Source organism: Ursus maritimus, unplaced genomic scaffold (genome assembly GCF_017311325.1).
Source record: "Ursus maritimus isolate PB19 unplaced genomic scaffold, ASM1731132v1 scaffold_26, whole genome shotgun sequence".
NCBI classification, from domain to species: Eukaryota; Metazoa; Chordata; class Mammalia; order Carnivora; family Ursidae; genus Ursus; species Ursus maritimus.
Window position 1 is genome coordinate 2,959,886 of NW_024425119.1, and position 24,834 is coordinate 2,984,719.

Genomic DNA, 24,834 nt, shown 5'->3' on the forward strand with positions numbered 1-24,834 from the left:
ATCAATAACTTATACGAGTCACCGCCCATTGCCTAGTGTCCAAAAATATACAGAGTTTTCTGACTGACCCTCTAGGTAGCTGGCTGGGTAGCTGAACTGTCTGCACTTTAATGAGAAGCCACCAGTCTAAGAAGCCAACTCTATAAAGTGGTGCTTCTCTCTTCAGCAATCTAGCAGATGTCTCCCGCTATGAAGTGTGGATATGGACTTTTCTATGTTTGGATCAGTGCCGATTTCCCAGTGGGCAGAACAGCGGCTGGCACGTATCCACTGACTAAAGGACTCTCTTTCCCAAAAAAGCCAGGCATCCCTGATCTCTCTATATATCATGAGCATTATCGATTCATACTTGTCACAAAGCCAGGCTCACAGGGGGTCATCACATGAGAGCAGACTATGAGGTGATTTCTTAATCTGCCAGTGGTCAGCAATTAAGCATGTTAAAAAATCTTAGAAAAGGGTGCAGAACTAGATAGATGGAAATTGGGAATGAGGGCGTTGTGAAGCTTCAGGGTTCCAAGAACTCATGGATAACAGGCTTTGCAATCAAGGACCAAAAGTAAGAGAAAGAAAAGATAATTACTACAGAGCTGGTTGCAAGGACAGACTTTTTTCACCATCTTCCCTGAAGCATAAAGAGAGAGCAACGTGTTAAAGATAAAGAAACATCAGTGTAAAATACTTAGAATCTCCAAACAGCACACGAAAGTCCCAGCAAGAGAAAGCAGAAAGAAAGACAGATTGGTGGGACCCAGGAGCCCCTGCCGTAGGGGAAGTTCTATGGGATGCATCTTAGTCAGCCTTAACGTGGGTGTCTGATGGAGGAGGCACCTGGCTGACAGCAGAGCTTCCACACCCATTCTTTGTGTCTCAGAGTAATGCTCTGCACTGAGGTTCTGGGATGGGGGACGAACTCCAGGCTCTCAGGTCTTACTGCTTGAATTTCAAATACCCAAGCAGTCTTTCCACTGACCCTGTCCCACTTTCTGTTTCTCCTGCTGGGTTGTTAAAAAGCACTCGATTAAATGCATTAGCAATTCTACCCCAGTAGACTGACAGTACCACTGTTACAGTTTTGAGTCAATTTAAACTGGCTAATGTATTTCCAAATCCTAGACAGAAACACTAACCCCTTCCCCTCCAGAAGTCTTTAAAAGTATGTGGAAAACAAGCAACTTTTGAACATAAATAAAGCATTAAGCCAAGCCGTGCTTCCAAACCATAATCTACTTTGAGAACACAGAATAACGCATCCAGAACTAGAAAGACCCGTCTGTTAAGTACCTGTTTTCCCTTCCACGTTCGCTTTAAATCTGCCTCCTGCAGTTTGTTCACCAAGGCTTATACGGCTTCTATGATGTGTACTCAAGTGCCCTCAACAGATGTAGGGCCTCTCTTTTTAGACCCAAAAGGAAGTGATAAGATTTAATATTACTAACCACTCTCACTTGATGTTACAAATGTGCCACCACCTACCTTTAAAAGTGTGTAAGAATTTAATTAATTAATCTGGAGTGTATCTCTCACATTACGCTTCACAAAAAAGCCTTGGTTCTCTTTCTCCCTTTGAGACATCTCAGGCTGTGTAATATAGGCCTGACACGTTACATCCTACTTTACAACACTTGTCTCCTACTATTAATGTCTTTTTATCTTGCCAGCTGGACACAGAAATTAAATGCTTATTTAAGTGTCCAGGTGCTAACACGCTTGGTCCAGCCTGGTCTAACCAGAAAAGTTATCAATCTGAGTACCCAAAACCATACATGCTTTGGAAAACTACCAAATTGGGTAACACCTTCCACCTCTTTTGTTCAATAGTCCTGGACTGGTGATACATGAGGCCCAGGGACCTCTGGACCATACTCAGAAACAGTGATGACCTTTGCACATGCATTTAAAAAGCACTTGAATAACCACATCAGAAGTTTGAGGCCTCAACAGGAAAGATCTTTAACCAAACTCCAACAAAGGTTTTCTACCTGAGCCTTGTTTTTGTTTTTTAAATGTTTATCTCGGTGTCCATTTATTGACTACCTACTATGTGCCAGGTGGACACTGGCTGATTAGAAGGAAATGACATGTGCTTCCCAAGTGCTGCCCGTGTTTGTGCACCTGATCTTGTTTGATTTGTACAACAGCCCTAGGAGACAGGCATCATCTTCATTTTACTTTTGGGGAAGACAGGCTGAGAAAGTTGGGTGATTTGCTATTGCACCTTTTTAAGAAGGTGCTTTTAAGAAAAGAGCTGGGAAATTCTAGCAATCGTGTTAAAAAGATCATTTTCACTGGCAGGTGCTGGGCTTTGGTCCTTAGAAGAATAATGCTTAATCGGAATAACTATACGGAAACCCTTTTTGAACTACCGATTTTATGGAGTTAGAGGGTGGAGGTAGGGGGCTGAAAGGATCCAATGAAGAGATTCTAGCATCATTTCAACGGAGAGATGGTTAGGCTTAATTGAGAAGAAAAAAAGATTTCAACCTACTCTGAAAAAGAAAAAAAAAATAGGGTGTAATTCTCCCCTGCTGCCAGGATCTAAGTACATCAGTGGTCAAGATGCTCTCTGTCACTTCTCGCCAGAGCAAGAGGTGAACGTGACTATGGACGTCAGTCTTGATTTATTCCAAATGACCCAGCAGTCTCTATAGCATTATCATCTTTTCTACTGTCTGTCATGGATCTATGAAGAAGCACTTCTACCAGAAAGTTCTTTTGAAGTTTACAGAAACATATTATTATCTCTGTATCTTTTACCATAATTAACATAGAGACCCAAACTTCTGAGGGTAATAGATCAGCCAAGCCACTGAGTAGATGATATACAAAGAGACAAATGAAAATGGACGGCATGAAACATCAGATCCAAGCAGCAGAAAAACAAGGACGAGGAAGGAGTAAAGGTGTTACACACAAAGAGCCAAGCAGGGCGTACTCAGAAATCGGGTCCTCCTGCCACCAGGTTTGAATGTCACCTGCTCAGATGCACAGTTAAACTTCGCACAGCCTGTGAGAGGGGAAAAACAGGGAAGAACAGAGAGAGAAGAGACAGAACACAACTACAAGATGTTAGAAACTCGAGGCTGGAGTGGTGAAATGCGCTAAGATGGCACACAGAAGAACAAGCTTCCGGGGAAAGGTCAGATTTCTAGGACAGGAAACATCGGGTCTCAATTCCCTCCCTCTGCCAAATGCTGAAGCTCCTCCCAGTGGGAATAATGCCAGCTAGTCTGCACTCCTACCAAGCAAGTCTATTCATCTTGTGAAGAGACGATCTAATCTTTAATTTCTGTGATATTGTGGCAAAAGCCCCTAAGTGAGGTACCTATATCTTCTACTCTTTTCCACCCAGATACCTAAGTCCTTCTAATTGTTGTTCTACTCTTGCTAGCAGCTCTATCCTCAACAGGAAAGTTTTGAATGATCATTAGTAAATACAATTATATTTAGGAAGTAGATTACAGATAAACAATTGAACTGTAGGGCTATTTATGTTAGTGTGCTACTCCCATACTTAAAAGTTTAAAAAGTTTGCATTGGCTAAGAAATGTACTAGCTTTCAGAAACTGCTAAAACTCCTTTGATTTTGGTTCAGGAAATCTCAGTCTAGTATTGAAGTGTACATTCCAAATCCCAAATGAGTAATTTGGTTAAAGTCCTCACATAAGTCACAAATGCAACTTTTTGCTGTAATCCTTTAGAAAAAGCAATTTCATCGGATAAGAGCAATGAGTTCACCTAACCAAATCATTACCCAACTTCCCCTTCCAGCTCAAGATCCGTAAGTGTGCAACAGACAGGCTGTGCTCTGGTCAGCTGGTTTTCCAACTGACCTTAACAACAGGTTACTCTTCAGGCTTTTGCCACAGATACGGCAGTTTTTAGAAGACGATGGTTGCTTTGATTGCTTACCTTGACCTGGAGCAGAAAGGCTTGGTACTGAAATGGCACCGTCACTGGTAAAGGCTGAATAGAGGTTGTCACTGGAGGGAGATGGCTTAAGGGGCTGTAACAGCTGATTCTGCCCAGTCTCTGGGATGTTGCCAGGAGGGTGGAGGGTCTGCTGGGGGTGCAAAACTGAAGTGGTACTCTGACCAGACAGGTTACCTGCCAAAAGATAAAGTGGCATGAGGAAACACGTACAGCCCTCCCAACTCCCTTAAAATAGGCACTATTCTTATTCCTCTAATGTGTCCCACTAAGTGACTGACCACAGGTCAGAAGCTATAACTGATGAAAGAACAAAGGCCTCCCTCCCGGGAGGGGAAGTGAAGAATGAAATGAGAATCAACAGGCAATAGGGCTATAGGTAGCTTTAGATAACTAGAAGGTTCACAACTCTCAGCTGAGCAGAACATTCAGTGGGTATGAGAGAATTCCATGATCAAACGTTTTCCTAAACCCTATTATAAAATACTGAGTTGGAGCACAACATCAACTGGTTTGGTGGGTAGTCTCTGGTTAGTCTTTTTGCCAAGCATGTGTCAGATCCAGTACAGAAGTGGTGTCAAAACTGATGTAAGTGCCTACAGAGTAATGCATATTTAAAATTATTTGTGCCAGGCGCCTTTTATCCCCTAGTCAACTGGCTTGAAATTGATGAATGTGTCTGTTCTCTACCAACTGGTGGAATAGAAGGTCACTCGAAAGTATGTCAAAACTGGGATCAGGATCTAAATTAGCTGATATCCCTTATAATCACATTTCCACTACTGAATTGGTTCTACTGTGCTAGAGAAAAGGTTTGGGTTTCTGAAAGCTTCCAAAGAATGGAAAGCTGCTAAGAAGTTTGCAACTGCTTTCCAACATATTTATATTAGACCTGGAGAGTAAATATGGGTACAAACTTATTTCAGTCTTTTTCACTTTTCAACTATGTTAACATTGTCATAATTTCACCAAAGGGTAAAAATTCTATCATAATTAAAATAGACAAACTATAGTTCATTACAAGATACTGCAATTTAACTATTTTTTATTATAACCACTAGCAAGTTCTTTATTTCAATACAGATAAATGAAATAATAACTTTAATCAAGAAAATTACCACCTAAGACATATATGAAATTTACATTCATCCCAGTGGCAATTATGAATAATTCATTCATTGAAAGGAAAAATCTACCTGAACTTTACTAAAGAACAGTGTATTTTCTTCCATTTGCCTGTGAGTTTGGTGAAATGTGGATTATATGAGTAACCAGGTAATGCTAAATTATTTATCTTTAAGGACAACCATAAATGGTAGTGATATGGATCACAATGGAATAAGCCATTGTACTCATCCAATCTATTTTCATAGACTCAATAAAAAGAGGTATTATAAACAGGGGGAGTGGAAAGTCAAGGAAGCAAAAATATTAGGGAAGTCAAACTCCTTTCAAATTTAACAAAAACAACAAATGTTCAATAGGTTACATATAGAGTTGGAGACAGAAACAAAAGATGGGACAGCCAAGGCTGACCTGGTCCGTGGCTTTTTTACCTGAAAGCTGGGGGCTTTTATTCCCCAAGGAACTGCTGCGACTAGATTTGCTGCCTTTGCTTTTAGTGGGTCGCCTTCTTCTCCCTGAAAGGGGGGCAGCTGGGGGAATAATGACAGCAGGGGGAACCTTTCCCAGTTTGGTATACAAAGATTCAATTTCATGCTTCTGGCGACACTGCAGATCTTGAATCTCTTTAAGATGTCTATGAAAGATAACCAAATATAGTTCAAAAACATTATAACCACTTTTGTTCGATTAAGATTTAATAACATGTTCTTTAATCTCCATTCAAGTATTTACTTACTCATGATCCGCCCCCCCAATATACTTCACCTAATTTCTACTACCTTGAAATTCTAGTTCGTCATCTCATATTGTTGGCCTCCATTACCCAAGCCAAATTCCAACAAGCTCCTAACCAACAACAAATAGTTGATGTTAGGAGAAAAGGCTTCCTGACTTTTGAGGCTATATACAGGAGTACTGAATTGCTACTCTGACCCAGTTCGTCAAATATGACCTATAAAACCTGCCAACATAATCTACATCCCAGTGCCATTACTGGATTCATTTGGTAGACTAGTAAATAAATTAGATTAATAACGATAAAGAGTGCTATTAACAAAAACAACAATAACAAAAGGTGAAGAAGTTCTAGAAGTAGAAATGCTATGGGTCCCTATAAATATAAGAGACCTAATGAGAACTACATTCAGATAATTAGCTTTTGCGTATCATCCTCTCTTTAAAAAAAATGAGATATAAGCATATTGCAGTAAAAAGAATACTAATCTAGGCGCCAGGAGCTAGGTCTTAATACAGTTCTGCCATTATTCTTTCACAGAAGAAAATACACTTACTTTTCTCGTAGTCTTCGCAGCTCTAATTTTAAATCTTCATCTTCGATATCTGATTCATTGTCACTACTCATGTAAGAGGAGTTGAATGAATTACTAAGGCTTTGACTTAGATTCTGGACAGGCAGGCTCTTGGAGCTCAGCTGATGGGGGGAGTGTGGACTACCTGAACCATCATCCACATCCCTGCTAAGGAAGGCGGCCTCCAGGTCAGAAGATGGACCATTCAGATGCGAAGGCTCTGATAGTTCAGGCTTTTCTTTCTTTGGTATCACAGCAGGGAGAACACCTTGTTCCAAATCCATAAAAGGAGGAGATGCTGCTGGTCCCTCTTTCTTTGCCTCAGTGATCTTGTCTTCAGTTCTTGATACAGAGAAGCGACCTACTTTGTTTGCTGTAGTTGTCACCTGAAAACGTCCTACCCTGGTGGGCTGCCCAGTTTCTGACTTTGCTTCTGAGGCCGGAGTTTTGTGGGCACTATCTGGCATATCTGATGAAATGCCGTGGACGGTTATCCCATTAGGCTCTGTCTTCACCACGGTACTTTCTGGACTACTACTTGATAGCACTGAGGACTCTGAAGTACTGGATTCAAAATGAACAGACTTTGTATCTTCTGACTTATTTTTACCCTCTTTTTGGACATCATCCGTTGCAACTGAAACCTGACAGAAAGAGACCAAACTGAGATTAAAAAACAAAGCCCCCCATATTCAATTTTTTAAATGGACCATAAAAAAAAACTGAGCGGTGTCTGGCTGGCTCAGTCAGTACAGCATATGAGTCCTGATCTCGGGGTTCTGAGTTCAAGTCCCACATTGGGTGTAGAGATTACTTAAAAAAGAAAATCTTAAAAAAGTGAATTACTTTATTTCCCAGTGAATAGGTTGGGATGTCTTTACGTAAGTCCCTCCATCTTCACTGTGAAAATAAATGGAATACCATTATAGAGAACAACATATCTGTACTGAGATGTACAGATTAGGTATATAGACTCTCAGTGGCTGGCTAAGCTTACTAAGTAAATAATTTATTTCATATCTCATGTTATAGACAGGGCTTAGATTTATGTCTTTGTGGAAATATAAATAACAGGGAATAGAATCTTGAAAGTTGCTTGTGAATATGAAAACTACAAACATTAAATCCAATAAATGTTAAATGCCAACTAAGCATCAAGAATCAACACAACTGAATGGGACTAGAAGGAGGATCCACTACTACCCCAACTCCCAGTGCTATCCCGAGAATAACCGGAAAGCAGTTGTGAAAAAAGTAAAAATCACCGGTTGGACCAGCTGGGAAAATTAATGATATGGTATCACCTGATGCAGGATTTTCACTTCAGAAATTAATCCAAAAAAATTATCCTAAACACGGAAAGTGTTTTTATATACAAAAATGTTTCCTGTTACCTTACTATGCTGGAAAAATCAGAAACCACCTAATGACTAACAACAGGAGAATGAGTTAGGTAAACAAAAAAGATGGGGGAAAAAGCCATGAAATACCATTCAGAGAAGCAGCAGGGTCAATTGTAGATACACACATGTGCACAGAAAAAGGAATGGAAGGAAACACACACCCTAAAAAGTAAACCCTGAAAGAGGAAGGGGGGGGGATGGGTAGATAGTTTACGGTTTCTTTACTACATTAAGTATTCTGTATTTTCTTTAATTCTTTATTATTTTTTAAAGTTTACTTATTTACTTATTTTTAGTAATCTCTTCCCCCAATGTGGGGCTCGAACTCATGACCCCCACCTCAAGGCACACGCTCTTCCAACTGAGCCAGCCAAGGACCCCAGCATGTATTTTTTTTTTTTTTGCATGTATTATTTTTAAGAGGAGAAAATGATAAAGAGCTAAAGAACAGAGATGTATCATTAAATTGGCAATTATGTCCCAAAGTTAAGTAATAATTTTATTACATACTTATTCACCCCAAAGAGGAAATCAAGGCAAGGAAAAGTGGTTATCTCACCTGAAATCGTCCCATCTTAAAAACACCAGTTCCTGAACTAGTTGCTAGGACAGGACCTTCTACGATCTGAGAAACTGAAACAAGTATATGAGGAGAAAAAGAACTTAAATTAAACTTGCATCTTTCTTTAGTTAGCTTCCTTTCCCTTTTGCCAGAAACACAGCAAAATAAAACTATGTATCAGGTGAGGAAAATTGTTTGAGGCAAGGACAACACAAGAGATACTACAAAAACTTTGGTTAACAGGCAGTCAGAATTCAATTACTCATTCTTTAACTCAAAGACAGATATAAGTAAATGAAGAGAAAGGATGAGATTTTACCTAGCATATTAAAGACCCATTTTTAAATGAAAATCACTATGACAAACTGGTTTAGGCAATACCTAGGCAAAAATCCTAGACCAGGAAGTACAAGTGTCAGAATCACTGATAAATAGTTCTGAGCAACTTTAAAGTCACCTGGGTCCTCCTCTCTAGGGACAATCATTTGAGGTTTTTTTTTTTCTTTTCTGGAGATAATGTAGACATATACCAGCATTTTCTTTATTTTACACAACTAGTAAGTTGTATTTTATACAACACTGATTTTGATATTTTAACAATGTATCTTGGAGAGCATTCCACATCGATGTCTCATTCTTTTTAATGGCTGCATAGTGTTTTAGGTCTGTCTGCCTACTGTACGTATGCAAATATACCATATTTTAAGCAGACTTCTGCTGATGGACATTTAAGTTTTTAAGAACCTGCTATTACAAAAGTGCTCTAACAAATATTTTCTTATAGATCTGTGGAATAAATACCTAAAAATGGACATGCTGAATCATACCCATTTAAAACTTTGTAGACATTACTAAACTGATCTCCAAAGAGGTTGTATCAAGTCACTGGTGGCTATTAAACTTCTGAATTTACCAGTGAGAGGTAAGAAATGCTATCACTTACTAGTCTTTTTTGTGATATGAATACACCCCCCCCAACCCAGTTTTTCATTATCTTTGGACCTGATGGCATTTTTTTTCCATGCACAAAATTTTGAATCTATTGTGCTTCTGGGCTGAGTATTAAATGTAGTAGTAACACCTTTCTCTGTATGAGGGATCAGCAAATTATGAACATGGACCAAATTCAGCCCACAGCTTGTTTCTGTAAATAAATCTTGCTAGACTACAGAGCCAAACTCATTCATTCGTGTACCATCTATGCTGCTCTTGGGCTACAACAGGAGATTCGAGTAATTGCGACAGAGACTACACAGCCACCAAAGCCTGAAATATATACTTCTTGGCCTTTTATAGAAAGTTTTTTGACCCTGCTCAACAGTTAAAAAAAAGAAAAAGGAGAAGAAAAAGATTCCTTTTATGTTTTGTTACAGTACTGTTTTATAAAATCATTTTCCATCTTTGATCCATTTGGAATTTATTTTGGCTGAGGCTGGTGATTTATTTTTTTGCTTTTTTCCCAGATGGCTGTCCAGTTGTCACAAAGCATTTACTGAAACATCCCAACATTTAGTCACTGATTTGAAAGCCCACTGTTTTCATGCTCTACATTCTCTTACAGTTTGTGCATTTCTAGACTTTTCTGGTCTGTCAACTGATTTTCAAGTCACCTCTTTTAAAAGGAGAGAGCTAATTCAGAATATAATTGTCTTGAAAATAATTGAGAGAGGTTTGAAGTGAAATTTAGAATTTAAGGAAGAAAGAAAGCTGAGCATTCCAGGTAAATCTTATTAATAGTTACACAGGGAAATCTATCTGTGTAGGTGGTAGTGAGGAGAATGGATAAACTATATAAAAAGGAAAAATATTAAGCAAGTGCTCTACAAAATCACACTGAATAAGTACAAGTCACGTGAACTATTTCTGCTTCTGAATATAAATGGTTCTAAGGGAAAAGGTAACAGAAAATAAAAGCTTTAAATTTCCTAGCTTCTGGGGGATTCACGGTGATGTCATGAAAAGAGATTCACAACAAAACTTTAGAGAAGAAGTAGTTGATATGAACTTATGACCTAGTGCATGCTCATGAAAATGTTAAATTATTGGTATCGGTTATTTTTACAAAATTAAGTTGGAAATATGCCTTTCTAAAGAGACTATATATATGATGCCAATTCTAAAGACTCCAGAAATAGATAAAAAAAATGCTTAAACTGATTAAAATCTTATATTTGTATTTCTACCATCCATGTTATTTAAGATTATCTCTATCTCTATCTAGTGTCACAAAAGCCAAGAGGTTTTAAGGTAAATTAACTTTTGTAAGTATGCCTGAATTTCCTTCTCTCTCTTACCAAGTATCTGGCCCAGCTAATAACAAAGGGTCTTATTCCAAGAAACTATCATTACCTTTTGCATGCCCCCTTTGAAAACAAACAAACACAACATAAAAGATTCATCAATTTGCTAATCCGACAAGTTCTAGATGTTAGTATTGATGCTCCTCAGCTATGAAATTCAGAAAAATGATTTTTAGAACGGTTTCAAATACACCTACATTCTTAAGAAAGTCTTGGAAATAGTAACCCCTATAACTTTACAGAGAGGACTGGAGATGGTAACATAAGAGGAAGAGGGATGCTTCTCACCATCCTTCTGAGGCTGTGCTCCTGCTTCCGTAACTGCTGTCGGAGCCACCACGGACATAGGCTGCAAAACACATACACACAGATACCACAAAATCCCTAGCTTCAGTCACTCTTTAAACTTTTGCCATGCGGCCTTTCCTCTGGTCTTTATAAAGGGCAAAAGAAATATAGTATATGTGAAGAAACACATCCAAGGGAGTTTTCTATTTTTTTTTCCCAGCCTAAAAAGAAGTCTGATGTAAAAAAAAAAAAAAAAAAGATTTTTAAAAGGAAGAAATTCTGAGTTGTTTCTATATTGTTTTCTTCATTTTTCTCATGGGATACTTAAGAACTTAAGAGTATAACTTGGATACTCACAGAAAAAAAGTTTTAATCAGAACATTGTGTCACAAGCTTAAAAGGAAGAAGTTAAAACTTTTAAAGTACAGCTTCCTCCAAAGCATAAATGCAAAATCCATAGGATTTATGATTCTAACCAGAGGTAAGACAAGAAAAGTATTTTTCAAGTAAATAAAATCTTTTCCATAGTTACACCACTGGGTCAGTCGTTAATCTTACATTCATCTGCCTCATTTCTGTTTGTTGGAACAAGCAAAGACTCTGAATTAACACTTTTAACTCTGTAGGTGTTAATGGTATTAACAGGTTACCAGTATATGCTCTGGGAATATGATACATTAGGGTTATGGAAAGATGTCAAGATTTTCAAAACTTACACCAACTGTGGATGTCACTGCAATAGTCTCTGGACTAAGTGTTCTTCTCAACTGAGCATCAAGATCTTCCAGAGGTTGCTGGGACTGAACAAAAACAAGCACAATAAATAGAGTCAGATCCAACATATATAGAGCCAAACTATATAAGAACACGGTTGGATGCTCTGGCATAGTCAGAGACACTATATGTAGCCAATCTATATAGGAATACTGTTTGATGCTTTAGACTGACACAACATAATATTTGTTCACTGAATGTAAAACTCAATATACTAAATTTAACTTATATTGCTTGAATGATTTATGTCAATTCCCCAAGCCTTAGAGAAATTCAGTTACATTTATGTTTTTACAGTTTTGAAGTCTCCTTACCTTCTATGTCTGATGTTACTTAAAGTGATAAAAAAGTTTCTATTTGTCCTCTCGTTAAACATTCTGTCCTTTCTTTAAAAACATTCTGATAGGGGTGCCCAGGTAGCTCAGTTAAGTGTCTGCCTTTGGCTCAGGTCATGATCCCAGGGATCGATCCCCATGTCAGCTCCCTGCTCAGCGGGGAGTCTGCTTCTCCCTCTCCTCCCTGCTCATGCTCTCTCTTGCTATTTTTCTCACTCTGCCTCTAATAAATAAATAAAATCTTAAAAAAAATTCTGATAAATTTATCAAGATCTATCAGTAGATTAATTTTATCACATGTTCCCTATTTTCCTTTCAGTTTGGTACATCTTTCTGAGAACTTGTCCTTATGAATGGCATTAACATATCCTGTCACTATCAAGGGGTACTATTTTCTTTAAATCTTAATAATCTATACTTCTTACACCCTACAGATGGCAGCTAGAAGGAACTGGAGGTTTGGACATTTCATCCTGTTAACCAGGTCTTACTACCATCCACCCCAAGGCCGTTAACTTTTTACCTTTGACACAGACTGTAATCCCACATCTATCTTGGCTTCTATCAACCTATTCTTCTGAAGGCTTCATTTATCTTTCTCCCTCTATATGCAGGCATTATCCACTTACCCTCACTACCAGCCCGTCCCCGATCTTATTGGCTCTTTCTTGTCACATTTGAGCCCTCTTAGGAGTCCGAATACATGTTTTTAATGAGAAAATAGGTGTAAAACCTCTCATTTACAGAATATCACAACGTATTTTTTCCAAAATTTAATGGCTGATGGAGTGAGTTCTCTTTGGAGTTATTACTTTATTCAGGCCAGTTCCTTAAGTTATGTTCTACAGTACATCTAGGATTATATAAGTAGGGATAAATTCAGATTTCTCAAGTTAGAAATTCATCATGTTTTCCTTAGACACAATTTTAAAATAAATCACTGATTTAGTTTCAGTGTTTACTACTTTGTCTCAGGGCAGGAGCTTTTTCAGGGTTATAATGAATTCATAGTAAGTACTTTCCTTATGGGAATTCAACTAAATTGTGGGGTGGTGGAGTAGGGTGGGAAAGGGAAACAATAATTTAAATATTGCAGGCAGTTCTAACCAATGTCAGAACTGAGTGTGAGATAGGAAATTAACATTCATGTCATTGGTGTCAGTTCCTGGATGAGTAATCTCATGCTAACTGAGCCGGGTGGGTTTTGTACTGAAAGATATAATACATATTTTTCATGAAGCATGACCCTTATTTCCACCTATACATAAGCCAATTACTTTATGAGGTTGTCAAAAGAAATGTGAAACATTCAAGAAAAAACTGGTTGACTGAACTCACAGAAAAGGGGCATTATCAGCTATCAGTGTGATATCTTTTCTTAAGGAACTTTCAAAGTTAATTTTGATTACTTGTAAGTTTTTTCTTCCACAATAGTCAAGAACCTAATCTCAGTCCTTAGATGCAATTTCACTCTACAAAACTGTGAATGATAGGAGTTATATTTGTCTGGTAAAATGTAAACCCTGCCATTTTCTTCCTTCATAAAATATGAAAAAAGATTAATACCAAATGTTTTCTAGACCTTGAAGCAATATCAATAAATAAAAGAACCATGAAGCTTCTCACTTTAAATAGGGCCTGGATAATTAGCTACACTGCTTTAGAAAAAAGTTGTTACTAAGTCAAAACCAAAGAGGAGCCAGAAGCCAAGATCATGCAATGGAGAATTTAAATAAGCTTTGTGAAAGAAAAGTAGGGGTACAAGAAGAAATCTGCCAAGGCTTGGGGCAGGGCACCTGAGTTAGTGAAGGTCCTGGAAAAGGTGGCAGCTGCTCGCTGGGTGGAGTACCAGCTGGAAGTTCAGTACCCACTGGCAGCACCTACAGACAATGAAGGGAAATTCAAGTCCATGAGACACTAAGAGTAAAGACTGCACACTGGAGAGCAAATCAACTAATTCCAATGTAGAAAGAGTAAAATGTATCTATAGTTAAGCCATGCTTGTCACCTGGCTTATATTCTGGTATCTATCTTAAATAAAGGACATTATAACCATGATATTATTAGAGGGGTTACTATCGCATACCAATAAGATGAATAGGAAAATTTAGTAAAAGGTTATTCCCTAGGGAAAACAGAATCAAAGGCTTTAAGGACATGAGAAGCACAGTCCAGATATTCTCAAGCCACCGTTTTGGTATAGTTATCATCACTTTACTGCGAAAACAATACAATTCAGAAATAACCAAAGGTCAAGTCTGATAACAAAGTCATCAGAAATCTAATACTATCAAACAATTTGTACAAAGCCTCTATTATTACCCTACTATAAAAAGATTTTTACAATCCATGGCAAAGCAGAAAGATGAGTGAAGCACAAAATATAGTAGAAAAAACACAGCCTTGTTATTTGGAGCAGATCAGGAAGATGGAAGACGGCAGAACGAGAGGAAATCCACCACAGCAGAATTAGAAAACATATTGTAGTTATTTTATTCCCAGGATTAGATTCTTTTTTCCTCTATATGAAATTCATTGCCAACTTCCAATTTTTTATAAACCCCAAATTGTGTATCTGTGGAATCTAAGCAAAGCAGAAAATTCGCTTCATTCTCACTGAAACAAAGGCTGTGAACTGCTATTACTATGTATAATTGCTAGCAGAAGCATTTAGCTTCCTTTTGGGATACAGATTTCTTTAGCTGGTACCAATTAGGAAGAAATGTCTGTATTTTACCTATTATACACTCTTAGAAAATCCTGCCATATTTCAAAAGTATCTTGTGTTTAATGTCATATATCCTAAAATCATTTTCAATTTATTTAATGAATATCAAATGTCTAATACAGGCCAGGTTATCTTTATAACTACACTTCTAATTTCCAAGGCTGAATTGAAAAAAATGCATTTATGGGGGTGGGGGAAAGAATGATCATATTTATCATATTATTTCAAAACAAGAATCTTACTGGAGCTTTAGTTAAAGGTGGCTTTGATGGAGCAGTTCCAGCTTTCACTCCTGGTGTAGTGCTGACTGGGGCTGACACATAGCTGACTGGGGTAGAAACCTGCCCAGGTGTGACCACTGGCATAGCTGACAAACCAGTTGTACCTAATGGCAAACTGGTTGGTGGTAAGCATGTACTTGTAGTGGAAGTCATGAGCTTGCTTGGTGCAACAGCAGTGGTTGGGATTCCTGGGGTGACAGTGGTCTCTCCTACCAGTGACGTCTCCAGTGAGACAGACGCATGCTGGGCTCCAGATGAGCTGTGTTCACTGAAGAGAGACCGCAGCTTTTCCTCTAGAGTCTTTATGTCATCAATTCCAGGAGCTTTGGGCTGTGAGTCAGCATCTATTTCAGGACAGTGAGTGTGGGGCTGGTTGGGAAGCAAAGCTGGTTGAGGCTGACTATGAATTAGTGTCTGCTGCACGGCAGGCACACTGGCAACAGGTTGTACCAAGGGTGGGATACTAGATACTTGGGGCAATAAAGGTGTGGAAGTAGGTCCTGCTGCTTGAGGAAGGGCAGGAGTAGAAGCTATAGCTGATGGGGTGACCAAAGGATGCACCCCACCGGGCTGAGAAATAGAACTAGATAATCCTGCTCCAGGGGAGGAAGAAGATGATGCGGAGAGGGCCAACGCCAATCCAGTTGTACTGCTATGAGATGTTTTATCTAGCGAGTGTGCACTGACCACCACTGTTTCAGCTAGAGTTGGAGCAGAGGTGCTACTGCTAAGCTGCAGAGAGGGCTGTGAAGCTACGCTTGGGAATGGAATGGTGACAGGAACAGATGTTAACGTGGCTGCCCCAGCAGTGCTGCCTGCCGCCTGCTGAGATGGTACAGGTGGAGGCTTAGCAGCCGGGGCAGCAGCACTGCCCGCTGCAGGGGCTAAAGCTGTTGAAACTGGTATAGAGGGCAAAGTGCCTATGCTAGAAACAGCGCTCCCAGGTGTGGGAGCCTGAACTGGCTGGGATGTTGCTGACATCGAGACAACGGAGGGTACTGTGATGCTTGAAACCACAGTGGAAAATATTGGTGATTCAGATACAGGTGGTACAGGGAGACCACCTGAGGGTATCACACCTGTGCCGGTGGCAACTCCACCAATCCCTGTCTCAGTGGGCACTGGAATCTCAGACTGAATTACTGATGTGGAAATGTCATTAAGAGGGCTGCTAGTTGCAGGGACTGATACTGAAGGTGTGGCGGCTGCTCCTGTGGTTGGGACTCCAGCAATGCTACTCATGGAAGGAGGGACTACTGGAAACGTTGGTCCTGTGTGACTGAAGTTGGGAGGTGCCGTGTTGGGCCCTTCTGTCATCTGGCCATGTCTAAGTTCAGAAAAGGCCTGCTGTAGGCTAAGGGATGAAGCAGAGTGAGACAAGTTCATTCCAGCGCCGTGAGAAGTAGAGGCAGCAACTGCAAAGGAAAACACAAAATTCAGAACCAGTCCATTTTAAAAGGGTGGATTCAAAATTGTCCTAACAGTCTATTTTTGGATTACCGACATTGCCACATACCAACAAGGTTTAAAACTTCTCCTAAGGAAATGACAGGCTCTAAAACAGCAAAGTAAAAGAGCAGTTTGATCAAAATAAGTTAGCTTGTATGAATATCTATTTCGAGGGGCAAAAAAATTTAATGAAGAGGAAAAAAGGAAAAAAAAGTCACCACAAAGTATCTACAATAATCCTAAATGGAGAAATGAACGCATACTACCATATGGACACAGCATCTATTACACAGGCTGCATCTAGTGCGGTTGGCCTCTCTGGCTCTTGCCTTTTAATCCCCTCTATTCATCATCTATTTCTCTCCCCCATATGTTTGTCTACTGATTATAATCTCAACTTTCTACTCTTCTTTATTGTCTATGTCATTATTTGAACTACTGCTTAATAACCAACCTTCTAATATAGCAGAAATGCTGTAGGATTAATAGAGGTTTGTGGTAGAAGCAACTCCTTACCTGTATCTGATATTTCACTAGTGAAAACTTTTGATTCTCGTAATCGACTTTCTGGCACAGGACTCACTATAAACCGTCTTCCAGCAGAATGAACAACTTGAGTTAAAGAACTGGTAGGAACGCCTGGTTAAAAAGAAACAAAACCATGTAGTTGCATTATTTATACATTGTCACCAACACGAAGCTTCAAGATTTCATTATTAGTATACAACTTCTTAGGTCAAAGGTAAAAGCAAACATGGAAAGAAAGGAAATTCACCTATTTGCTGTGGCATGGAAGATGCGGGAATTGGTTGTTTGAACTCTCCTTCCAATTTCTACAACAAACAAAAGTGATCAAATTCATTCTCAAACACAATCTTCAAGATTGGGCAAAGCAAATGGCCACATGCAGAAAGAACAGAAATGTTTGATAATCGTAGTCATAGATGTAATGTGGTATCACTGAACATTGTGCACGGCAGATTTAACACCACAGCATTATTTTAAAAGCTTCTCTATGGGGATGGTAGTGAACTTACTCGAGAACCTGCAAAGCCATAGTCATCCTTTCCCTGCAGACTCTCCAATCCCTGTTCACCCTCTGGTTCCACACTGACATCCTCACTGAGCATTTCATCAGCTTTTTCAATAATTTCTCGTACTTGATCCACAAATGACTCTCTCTCCATTGCTAGAATAAAGTCATTGTTCACCTGCACAAGAAATGTGATGTTGGTCTGATTAGTAGAGTGTTACTCATGTTTTAAGTCACTCCAGTTGCCACTTGCTCGTGACTTCTGTCCTATCTGCATACCACCTGTATCATCATTTATTTGCTATGTAAATTAGCTCAATACCTAGAGTTACACATGTCCTAGACAAAAATATCTCTAAATCACATATTTGGTGTGCTAATTACATTCACGATGAAATAACTATGTAACTGTCAAAATAGATTACAAAATACCACATTATTTTCTTTGGGCAGTGGATACTGAAAAAGAACTAAAGCAAAATCTGGAGCTCCAAATGCAGACATACCATAATTGTTGCTATCTCCTCAGGATTGTCACCATCTAAATCGAATTTGAATGTAACCATTTTCCGATTATGAGTCTCTAACTGACATTCCACTACCCGGTCTCCTTTATTTGAAACCTAAAAAGAAAAAGAAAAGGTACTTAATATTGCAGAAGCCATATTTGATGCTGTTACTGAATTTGAGAAAGGAATGCAGATTATCACTTGAACTTAAGCCTGATGTCACCACTATTCCTTGAAGGCTTGTTGGTACTTTACCTCTTAAACTGGTAGCAAGAAAACATTAAGAAAATATCAGCCCTTGCACTACTTCCTCATCTTCCACTGAAGGGTCTGGAAGGAATGTGAAGTCTCTGTCTACACATTAAAACTCTTTTCTAAAGGTAAATAATGCCTTTCTATAAAAATATGGAATTTAACAATATTATTGGGTGAAATTAAAACCCATAAATTAGTAATACTTACATTCAAAATTCTTAATTTTGGACGTGAAGTCTTTTCATGACGAGAGCGACTTCTCACAGATTTTCGATAATGCCGTTTTGTAGTTCTCCCTTCATGCCTTCCACTGGATGATGGGACATTCTCATTGCCATCACTCATTCCTGAAGCAACATCTGAATGTGCACTTTGAAAAAAAAAAAAAGTTCAGTGTTTAAAGGTTTAATATTTTGAAGTTTTAGATCATCCTACCTACCAGCCAAGGAAGGAGAATTTTACTTTTACGTACCTATCTATAGAAGAGACCAAAGTGGTAGGCTGTGCCTGTGCCACTGGAACTGGCTCTGGAGGAGCAACTTGAGAGACTCCCTGAGTACTCTGTAAATAGAAATAATGCAAATCTTGGCAGTAATACATTTTATTTATTATTCATCATCTCCGATTAGCTCTTTTTTTCCCCTTATCCCCCCGTCTAAGTCCCAGAAGCACTAAATTTACTAGTAATTCTCAGTATTCAGCATCTAGAGACAGTGGTCTTACAATTCCAAAGGAAGTTTCTAAAGCTAAGTCTCTGGTATAGACTGCATGGTGCGACATCAGCCGACACAGCTGCTAGGTAGTGAGAAAGTACAACTTGCATGCAGCCAGCATCTTCCTAGAAGTGCGCAACAGGGCAGGCAGAGCAAAGTGCAAAGATGATTCAGATCTTTCTCCTAGTAGGGCAAAAATGATTACTGGGAGCACAGCAGGATAAGATAACTTTTATGACTGCCAATGGCAAGAATTTGTGAAAGGATAAGAATAATGGCTAAAGTACTAGCTAGAGAAGTGAAGTGCTAATAGGGTTAATCTTCTCCAAGGCACACTCACTTCCCAACAGAACAGCCAGTGGCAACAAGGCCCCCACATTGGCATTTCATTCTGCTGTAAGAAAAAGTCATTTAGAAGTTAGTTTGAAAATAGTCTCCAAATGAGTTCTATAATAGGGGAACCTACGTTTCTTCTTTGTCATTTTTATCCCATGTGTATATATGTTTTATATATAAACATGCAGTTATTCCATTTACCTCCAGAGCTGCTTGCTGGGAGGATGTAGTGGGGGCTTGTTGTGCTAAACTCACTGCTGGCTGGGATACTTGAACCTGTCCTCCTATACTGCCCACAGGAACCAAAAGGTTCGATTCCACAAAAGGCTGCACCATTGTAGGAAAGTAACCCGGTGTAGCCAGTGCTTCTGTCGGCATGGGAGGGGATAGGGCTGTAGAAGGGATGCAAATAGAAGCCACGCTGGAAGAGGGAGCAATATTTGAATCTCCTGGGTATTGTGGTGGCAGTCGAGGTGGAAAGCCCTGTGATAGAAACGAGGAAGGTGAGTTAGTGCAGGTTGGGTCATCAAATTAGCAAAACAGTAAGACATGCATAAAAAAACCCAACAAAAAAAACAAACAAAACACCAAAAAAACCAAACACCTCAACAAAAAAAGAGCACACAGCAAAGAACAGTAGTAGCCCAATCTCTTTCTAATAATTTATAGAAGATTTAAAGATGATCCTTGAAATGGTAGACTGGTTTCAATTTAGGGAACAGGACTCTACAACTATAAAATGCTGGGTTTTCTCCTCCTGGAGATTAAATAGGAGGAACAAACATAATTCCTTTCAGAAAAATATCAACTTTCTAGCTAATCTGAAGTGGGGGAATGCAAAAACTCTTCAAGGTATCAGTTATTCCAGTCGTATCATGACAGAATAACCTGAAGCTTTTTATTGGTACCATGCTGGCTACTCTATTTACCCTACCTATAAAACAAAGAGTACCCTGATATACTCTATTATTAGCCATATCTAGCATTCAGTCAGCTTACACCAAATAGAACCATTTTTCTCCTAAGAAGTGTCTGGAGAAAAATGGAAATGAATCATCAGACATCATTACCCTATCTTTTCTCTGAGTTTTACTACATTAGCTTCTTTAGTTGAGATCAGCTACACCTTGTTATTGTTAGTTATTCTGATATTCAACTATTAGGTTTTCAAGTTCTTGATGGTCTACTATTAGAACCAAACCCTCTGGTGCCCTCCTTTTTGCTAACCAACACAATACCTGGTACAGAACATCTCCAGAGGGAAGTGGAACCTCAGCAGCTTGTCCAAGGTTAGCTGGTATTCCCATGGACTGAACTGCTGGTTGCAGAAGTTGTGGGTGAACCTGACTTGGCAGCTGAGTCACAGGCTGCAGAAGGGTTGGAAGCTGACTAGGAACCACAGTTGGTCCCCCTGGGATCCCAGGTGCTGTAGCAGATGAAGCCAAGGTGAGCAGAGGCTGATTAACGCCAGCTGCCATAGTAATGGGAAGGGATGAGAAACCTGTCTGAGCCGCAGACACATGAGGAGTTGATATGGGAATCTGAGAGACAGGGTACTGAGGGAGTAAGGAAGTAGAGAGTGGCTGTCCCATAGGGAGGAAATGAGCACCAGAGTGGACTGGAACAACTGAGGGTTGTGTCGCAACTGGGATCTGAGGTTCGCCTTGGATAGTTGGTACTGGCTGGGAAACTGGAAGCTGGGAAGGTAAAGAAAAACAAAACAGACAGACTTTTTAAAAAAAAAAAAAAAAAAAAAAAGCAAGGCTGCCAAAAGCAAGATTTATGTATTAGCCAAAAAGAAGGAAAAAACCCCCCAAACCCCTGCATACATTAGTGTAAGTTAATGTGCCACACGAGAATAGGGAAAGAACAGGAAACAAAGAGGCTGATAGACTGGCTGTTTCAAATCTTCTGCTGTAGAAAATTTTCCTCATGCTTCATCATTTAACAATAAAAAGAGGACCCTTCCACAGGCAAAGTTTTTTTTGTTTTGTTTTTTACAGCTTTATTTAGATATATTTCACATAACCTAAGCCTTTGGCATGTTTGTTGTCAATAAGTCTATGACTGCTGTTACAGTAGTTACTGGAATTCAAATGAACTCCTTCTCCCTGGAATTAGATTCCAATCCGTGTTGCTTCTACAGTTTTGAAGTCTAACACTGGCCTATGAAAGTAGGTATATAAGTACCGTATTTCACTGATTCTGGGATGCAATCACCCCTCTCTAACGCCTGGTCATTTTAACATTTGTGAAACTCAATATATCTTAAAATTAATGGTGTGTCAGTACCTGGCTACATAAAATAATGGTGCGTTTTACAGTTACAGTATCTCAGATGCGATGAAATACGACAGAAACAATACACTGCCAAAATACACGGATAAGTCCCAATGTTAAAAAAAAAAAAAGGTCATTCAATAGAATATACCTTCCAAAGGGCCCTTTCCAAGTGATTAGAAGGACAACTTAGAGCAAACACCATTCCATATAAGGGGTTTTTATGACTTACTGTCAGTAGGCAATGGAGGAGGAAACAATGCATAAATCTACATGAAAAATACAGTACAGTTGTAAACCTAGAATGTTAGATATAGCTGATGTAATTCTAGAAAATATCCAGGTTCAGTTACCAAAGCACTGTTATTTAACCCACCAGTTCAAATACCTGTCAAACGGACTTTAGACTAATAAACCTAAAAGTTAAACATTTTTGGATTGTGAATGCTGTTTGTACCTATTTATATTAACCAATGGACATGCACAAAAGGAACAACTGTCAGTTCATTTCTTTGGTGAAAATAACCAACTTCAGTACTTCACCATCAGAGAGGATAGAAACCTAACCATGAGAAAAGTTATATGGAGATTCTTTTTTAGCTTCTATTTAGAAATTAAGAGTTTACCTGTTTTCCAGCTGTTACTTGAGGCAAGACCTGTGGAGCTTGAGACTGACTGACTGGTTGTGTAGTAGGGGCCTCACTGGAGGCCGATGTCTGTGGAAGTGAATACTGCACTGTCTGTTGAGGAGGGGCTGTCTGCTGTACTCCCTGCTGTTGAAAATAAAATAGAATTATTCAGTTTTATTTCAAGTCATTAACAGCATGGGTCTAAGGAAATACATTTGCCTAAGGTCTTCTGTATCTGTAAATGACAATATTAGTAATTAAGACATGCATAAACCCAAATTCATCAATTCCCCTTTACATTTATTTCTCTTTTTCCTCTGGTAGTCTTTGAATGTTTCAAAATTTGAGCCACCACTGGTTCTTCACCTATCACCCCTCTTGCCCTAATAGTAGGTCATTTACAAAGACCTTTAGATAACATATCCAAATAGATCCACTCTCCTCCAACCCCCGCTCCCCATATTTTCACTGGCACCGATATCCTAATAATGAACATTTTGGTTGATCTTTTTTTTCTTGCTACTTAAAATAATGCTACAACCAGCAGCCTTTTACAACTGGTCTATACAACTAACTGGCTACTGCTGATAAAAAGACAAGCTATTTGTTTATATGTGTGGGTATATATATAAACACAAATTTAACTGACATATAATGATTTAATATGTGCATATACTGTGAAATGATCACCAAAATAAACCTAGTTAACATCCATCACCACACAGTTACAATTTTTTTCTTGCAATGAGAACGTTTAAAATCTACTCTTAGTAACTTTCAAATATACACTACTAAAGCAACTGTAGTCACTACTGCTGTACATCACAACCCCCGGGGTTAGTTATTTGTTTTATATATATTATGAATCTGGCCACCTTCATGAACATCCTAGATTTTGTTAGATGATAATCCGCAAATAATATTTTTGCTCTCCTGATATTTACTTTGTTCTTATTTTATCAATTAAAATCACCCCCCCAAATGCTAAAACATGATGTTGACAGTAGTCATGTTTGTTTTATTCTTAATTGTTTCTACAACGTATTCTTATTTTAACTTCAATCAGGAGCAAATGGCTACTGAATTATGTAACACTGATTTTCAGCAACTAAGATATATCATGTATATCCAAATATAAGGCAACTCTGAAAACAAAATAATTTTCCGTATTTCCACTGAGAAAGAAACTAGAAAATCTTTTTGGTTAACCTGAATATATTTTAACTTTAAGGAATTTACACCACAACACTACCATTATGTAACTCGTTCATTTACACACCTAAATAAGATGACATATTACATAAATATATTATCTTAGAAATATTGCTCCATCTCTCTCATTCAAATTCTTCCCACATAATAAACCAGTCTCTTTATGTTCATGGAGCTATACGACGAAGCCTCTAGTTTTCTGGAGCATAGCATAATACTTTCCCTGTAGGTGACAAGCATCATGAACAATATCAGGACAGCTGTTGGGGTGCCTGGGTGGCTCAGTTAGTTGAGTGACCGACTCTTGATTTCAGCTCAGGTCATAATCTCAGGGTCATGGGATTGAGCCCCACAGCAGGCTCTGCACTCAGTGGGGAGTCTACTTGAGATTCTCTCTCTCCCTCTCCCTCTGACCCTCCCCGCCCGTGCTCTAAAATAAATAAATCTTAAAAAAATATATTAGGACAGTTGGATTTTTTTTGCTTTTGTCTTACAGGTTTATATTCATGTAATCTTTGTATTAACTCCTTAAAATGATCTTTAAACAAGTTGTTTACAATGACATACAGAACCTGGATTAGTCAAGTTGTTCTTTTAAGAATAAGGACCAAATCTATGTTTAACTTCTTGGCTTTTATTGTAAAACCAATTCTGTCAGATACTGTCTATAAACATTTCCAATTATATATACTATTTTAAGGTCCTTACAGGCACATGTGTTTTCACATTTTATTTTATTTCATTAACTTTTTTTTTTTTTGGTTATTGTTCAGAATAAAGGACAGTGAAAGCCTGTAATATGGAAGTATGATAAAGGTTTAAATATATGTTGATTCCATTCCTTAGAGGGGAAAATTTGAGGAAAAAATTCCCACCTTATATATATATATGGGCATATGATTACCTCTCTCACCATGCTTACAGCAAGATTTGGACTCAATCAGCTCTTCTATGAACCTATACATTCACTTATTTATGTTCTAGCTTAACTGAACTAAAGGTTTGTTTCTGTCTCAAGTTCTTCTACCTTCATGCTTCTTACCTTGCTTACACTGTCTCCCCCTCCCTTTCCTTTTGGTCTAGAATATTCTTTATTGTTACATCTGAGTGTAACTTATAATCAGAGTCCAGTTTAAATGTTCTCTCTTTCTTAAGCCTTCCTGATATCCCCCCTCCCTGCTTGAAAGTGATGTAATTTCTCTCCTTTTATGGCATAACTGGGATGTAGTTAACTGGTGAGTTGTGGAGTCAGGCAACTTGGATTTAAATTGTTTCTACCTCTTATAAGCTGTGTAAGCTTGGATAAATTACTCATCTTTTCCAGATCTTATCTCAGCCTTCCCATCTGTACAATGAAAATAATAACAGTGTACTTACAGGGT

At 38.6% G+C, this 24,834-nt stretch overlaps 1 protein-coding gene across 4 annotated transcripts in view; it reads right to left on the reverse strand.

Annotated features, from left to right (window-relative positions):
* WNK1 (WNK lysine deficient protein kinase 1) overlaps positions 1 to 24,834 on the reverse strand; it is a 151,055-nt gene that overhangs the window by 5,922 nt on the left and 120,299 nt on the right. The window contains exons 11-27 of one of the 4 annotated variants that reach the window (XM_040642016.1): positions 22,238 to 22,384; positions 20,570 to 21,028; positions 19,533 to 19,814; positions 18,755 to 18,843; positions 18,490 to 18,652; positions 18,025 to 18,141; positions 17,523 to 17,696; positions 17,261 to 17,318; positions 17,002 to 17,124; positions 14,998 to 16,451; positions 13,824 to 13,907; positions 11,635 to 11,718; positions 10,919 to 10,979; positions 8,328 to 8,401; positions 6,348 to 7,009; positions 5,487 to 5,689; positions 3,913 to 4,107 (exon numbers count right to left, since the gene is read on the reverse strand). In XM_040642016.1, the coding sequence (XP_040497950.1) occupies positions 3,913 to 4,107; positions 5,487 to 5,689; positions 6,348 to 7,009; positions 8,328 to 8,401; positions 10,919 to 10,979; positions 11,635 to 11,718; positions 13,824 to 13,907; positions 14,998 to 16,451; positions 17,002 to 17,124; positions 17,261 to 17,318; positions 17,523 to 17,696; positions 18,025 to 18,141; positions 18,490 to 18,652; positions 18,755 to 18,843; positions 19,533 to 19,814; positions 20,570 to 21,028; positions 22,238 to 22,384 (4,429 nt within the window). The remainder of the gene's footprint in view (positions 1 to 3,912; positions 4,108 to 5,486; positions 5,690 to 6,347; positions 7,010 to 8,327; positions 8,402 to 10,918; positions 10,980 to 11,634; positions 11,719 to 13,823; positions 13,908 to 14,997; positions 16,452 to 17,001; positions 17,125 to 17,260; positions 17,319 to 17,522; positions 17,697 to 18,024; positions 18,142 to 18,489; positions 18,653 to 18,754; positions 18,844 to 19,532; positions 19,815 to 20,569; positions 21,029 to 22,237; positions 22,385 to 24,834) is intronic. The other 3 variants (XM_040642014.1, XM_040642013.1, XM_040642015.1) reach the window with 3 other exon arrangements.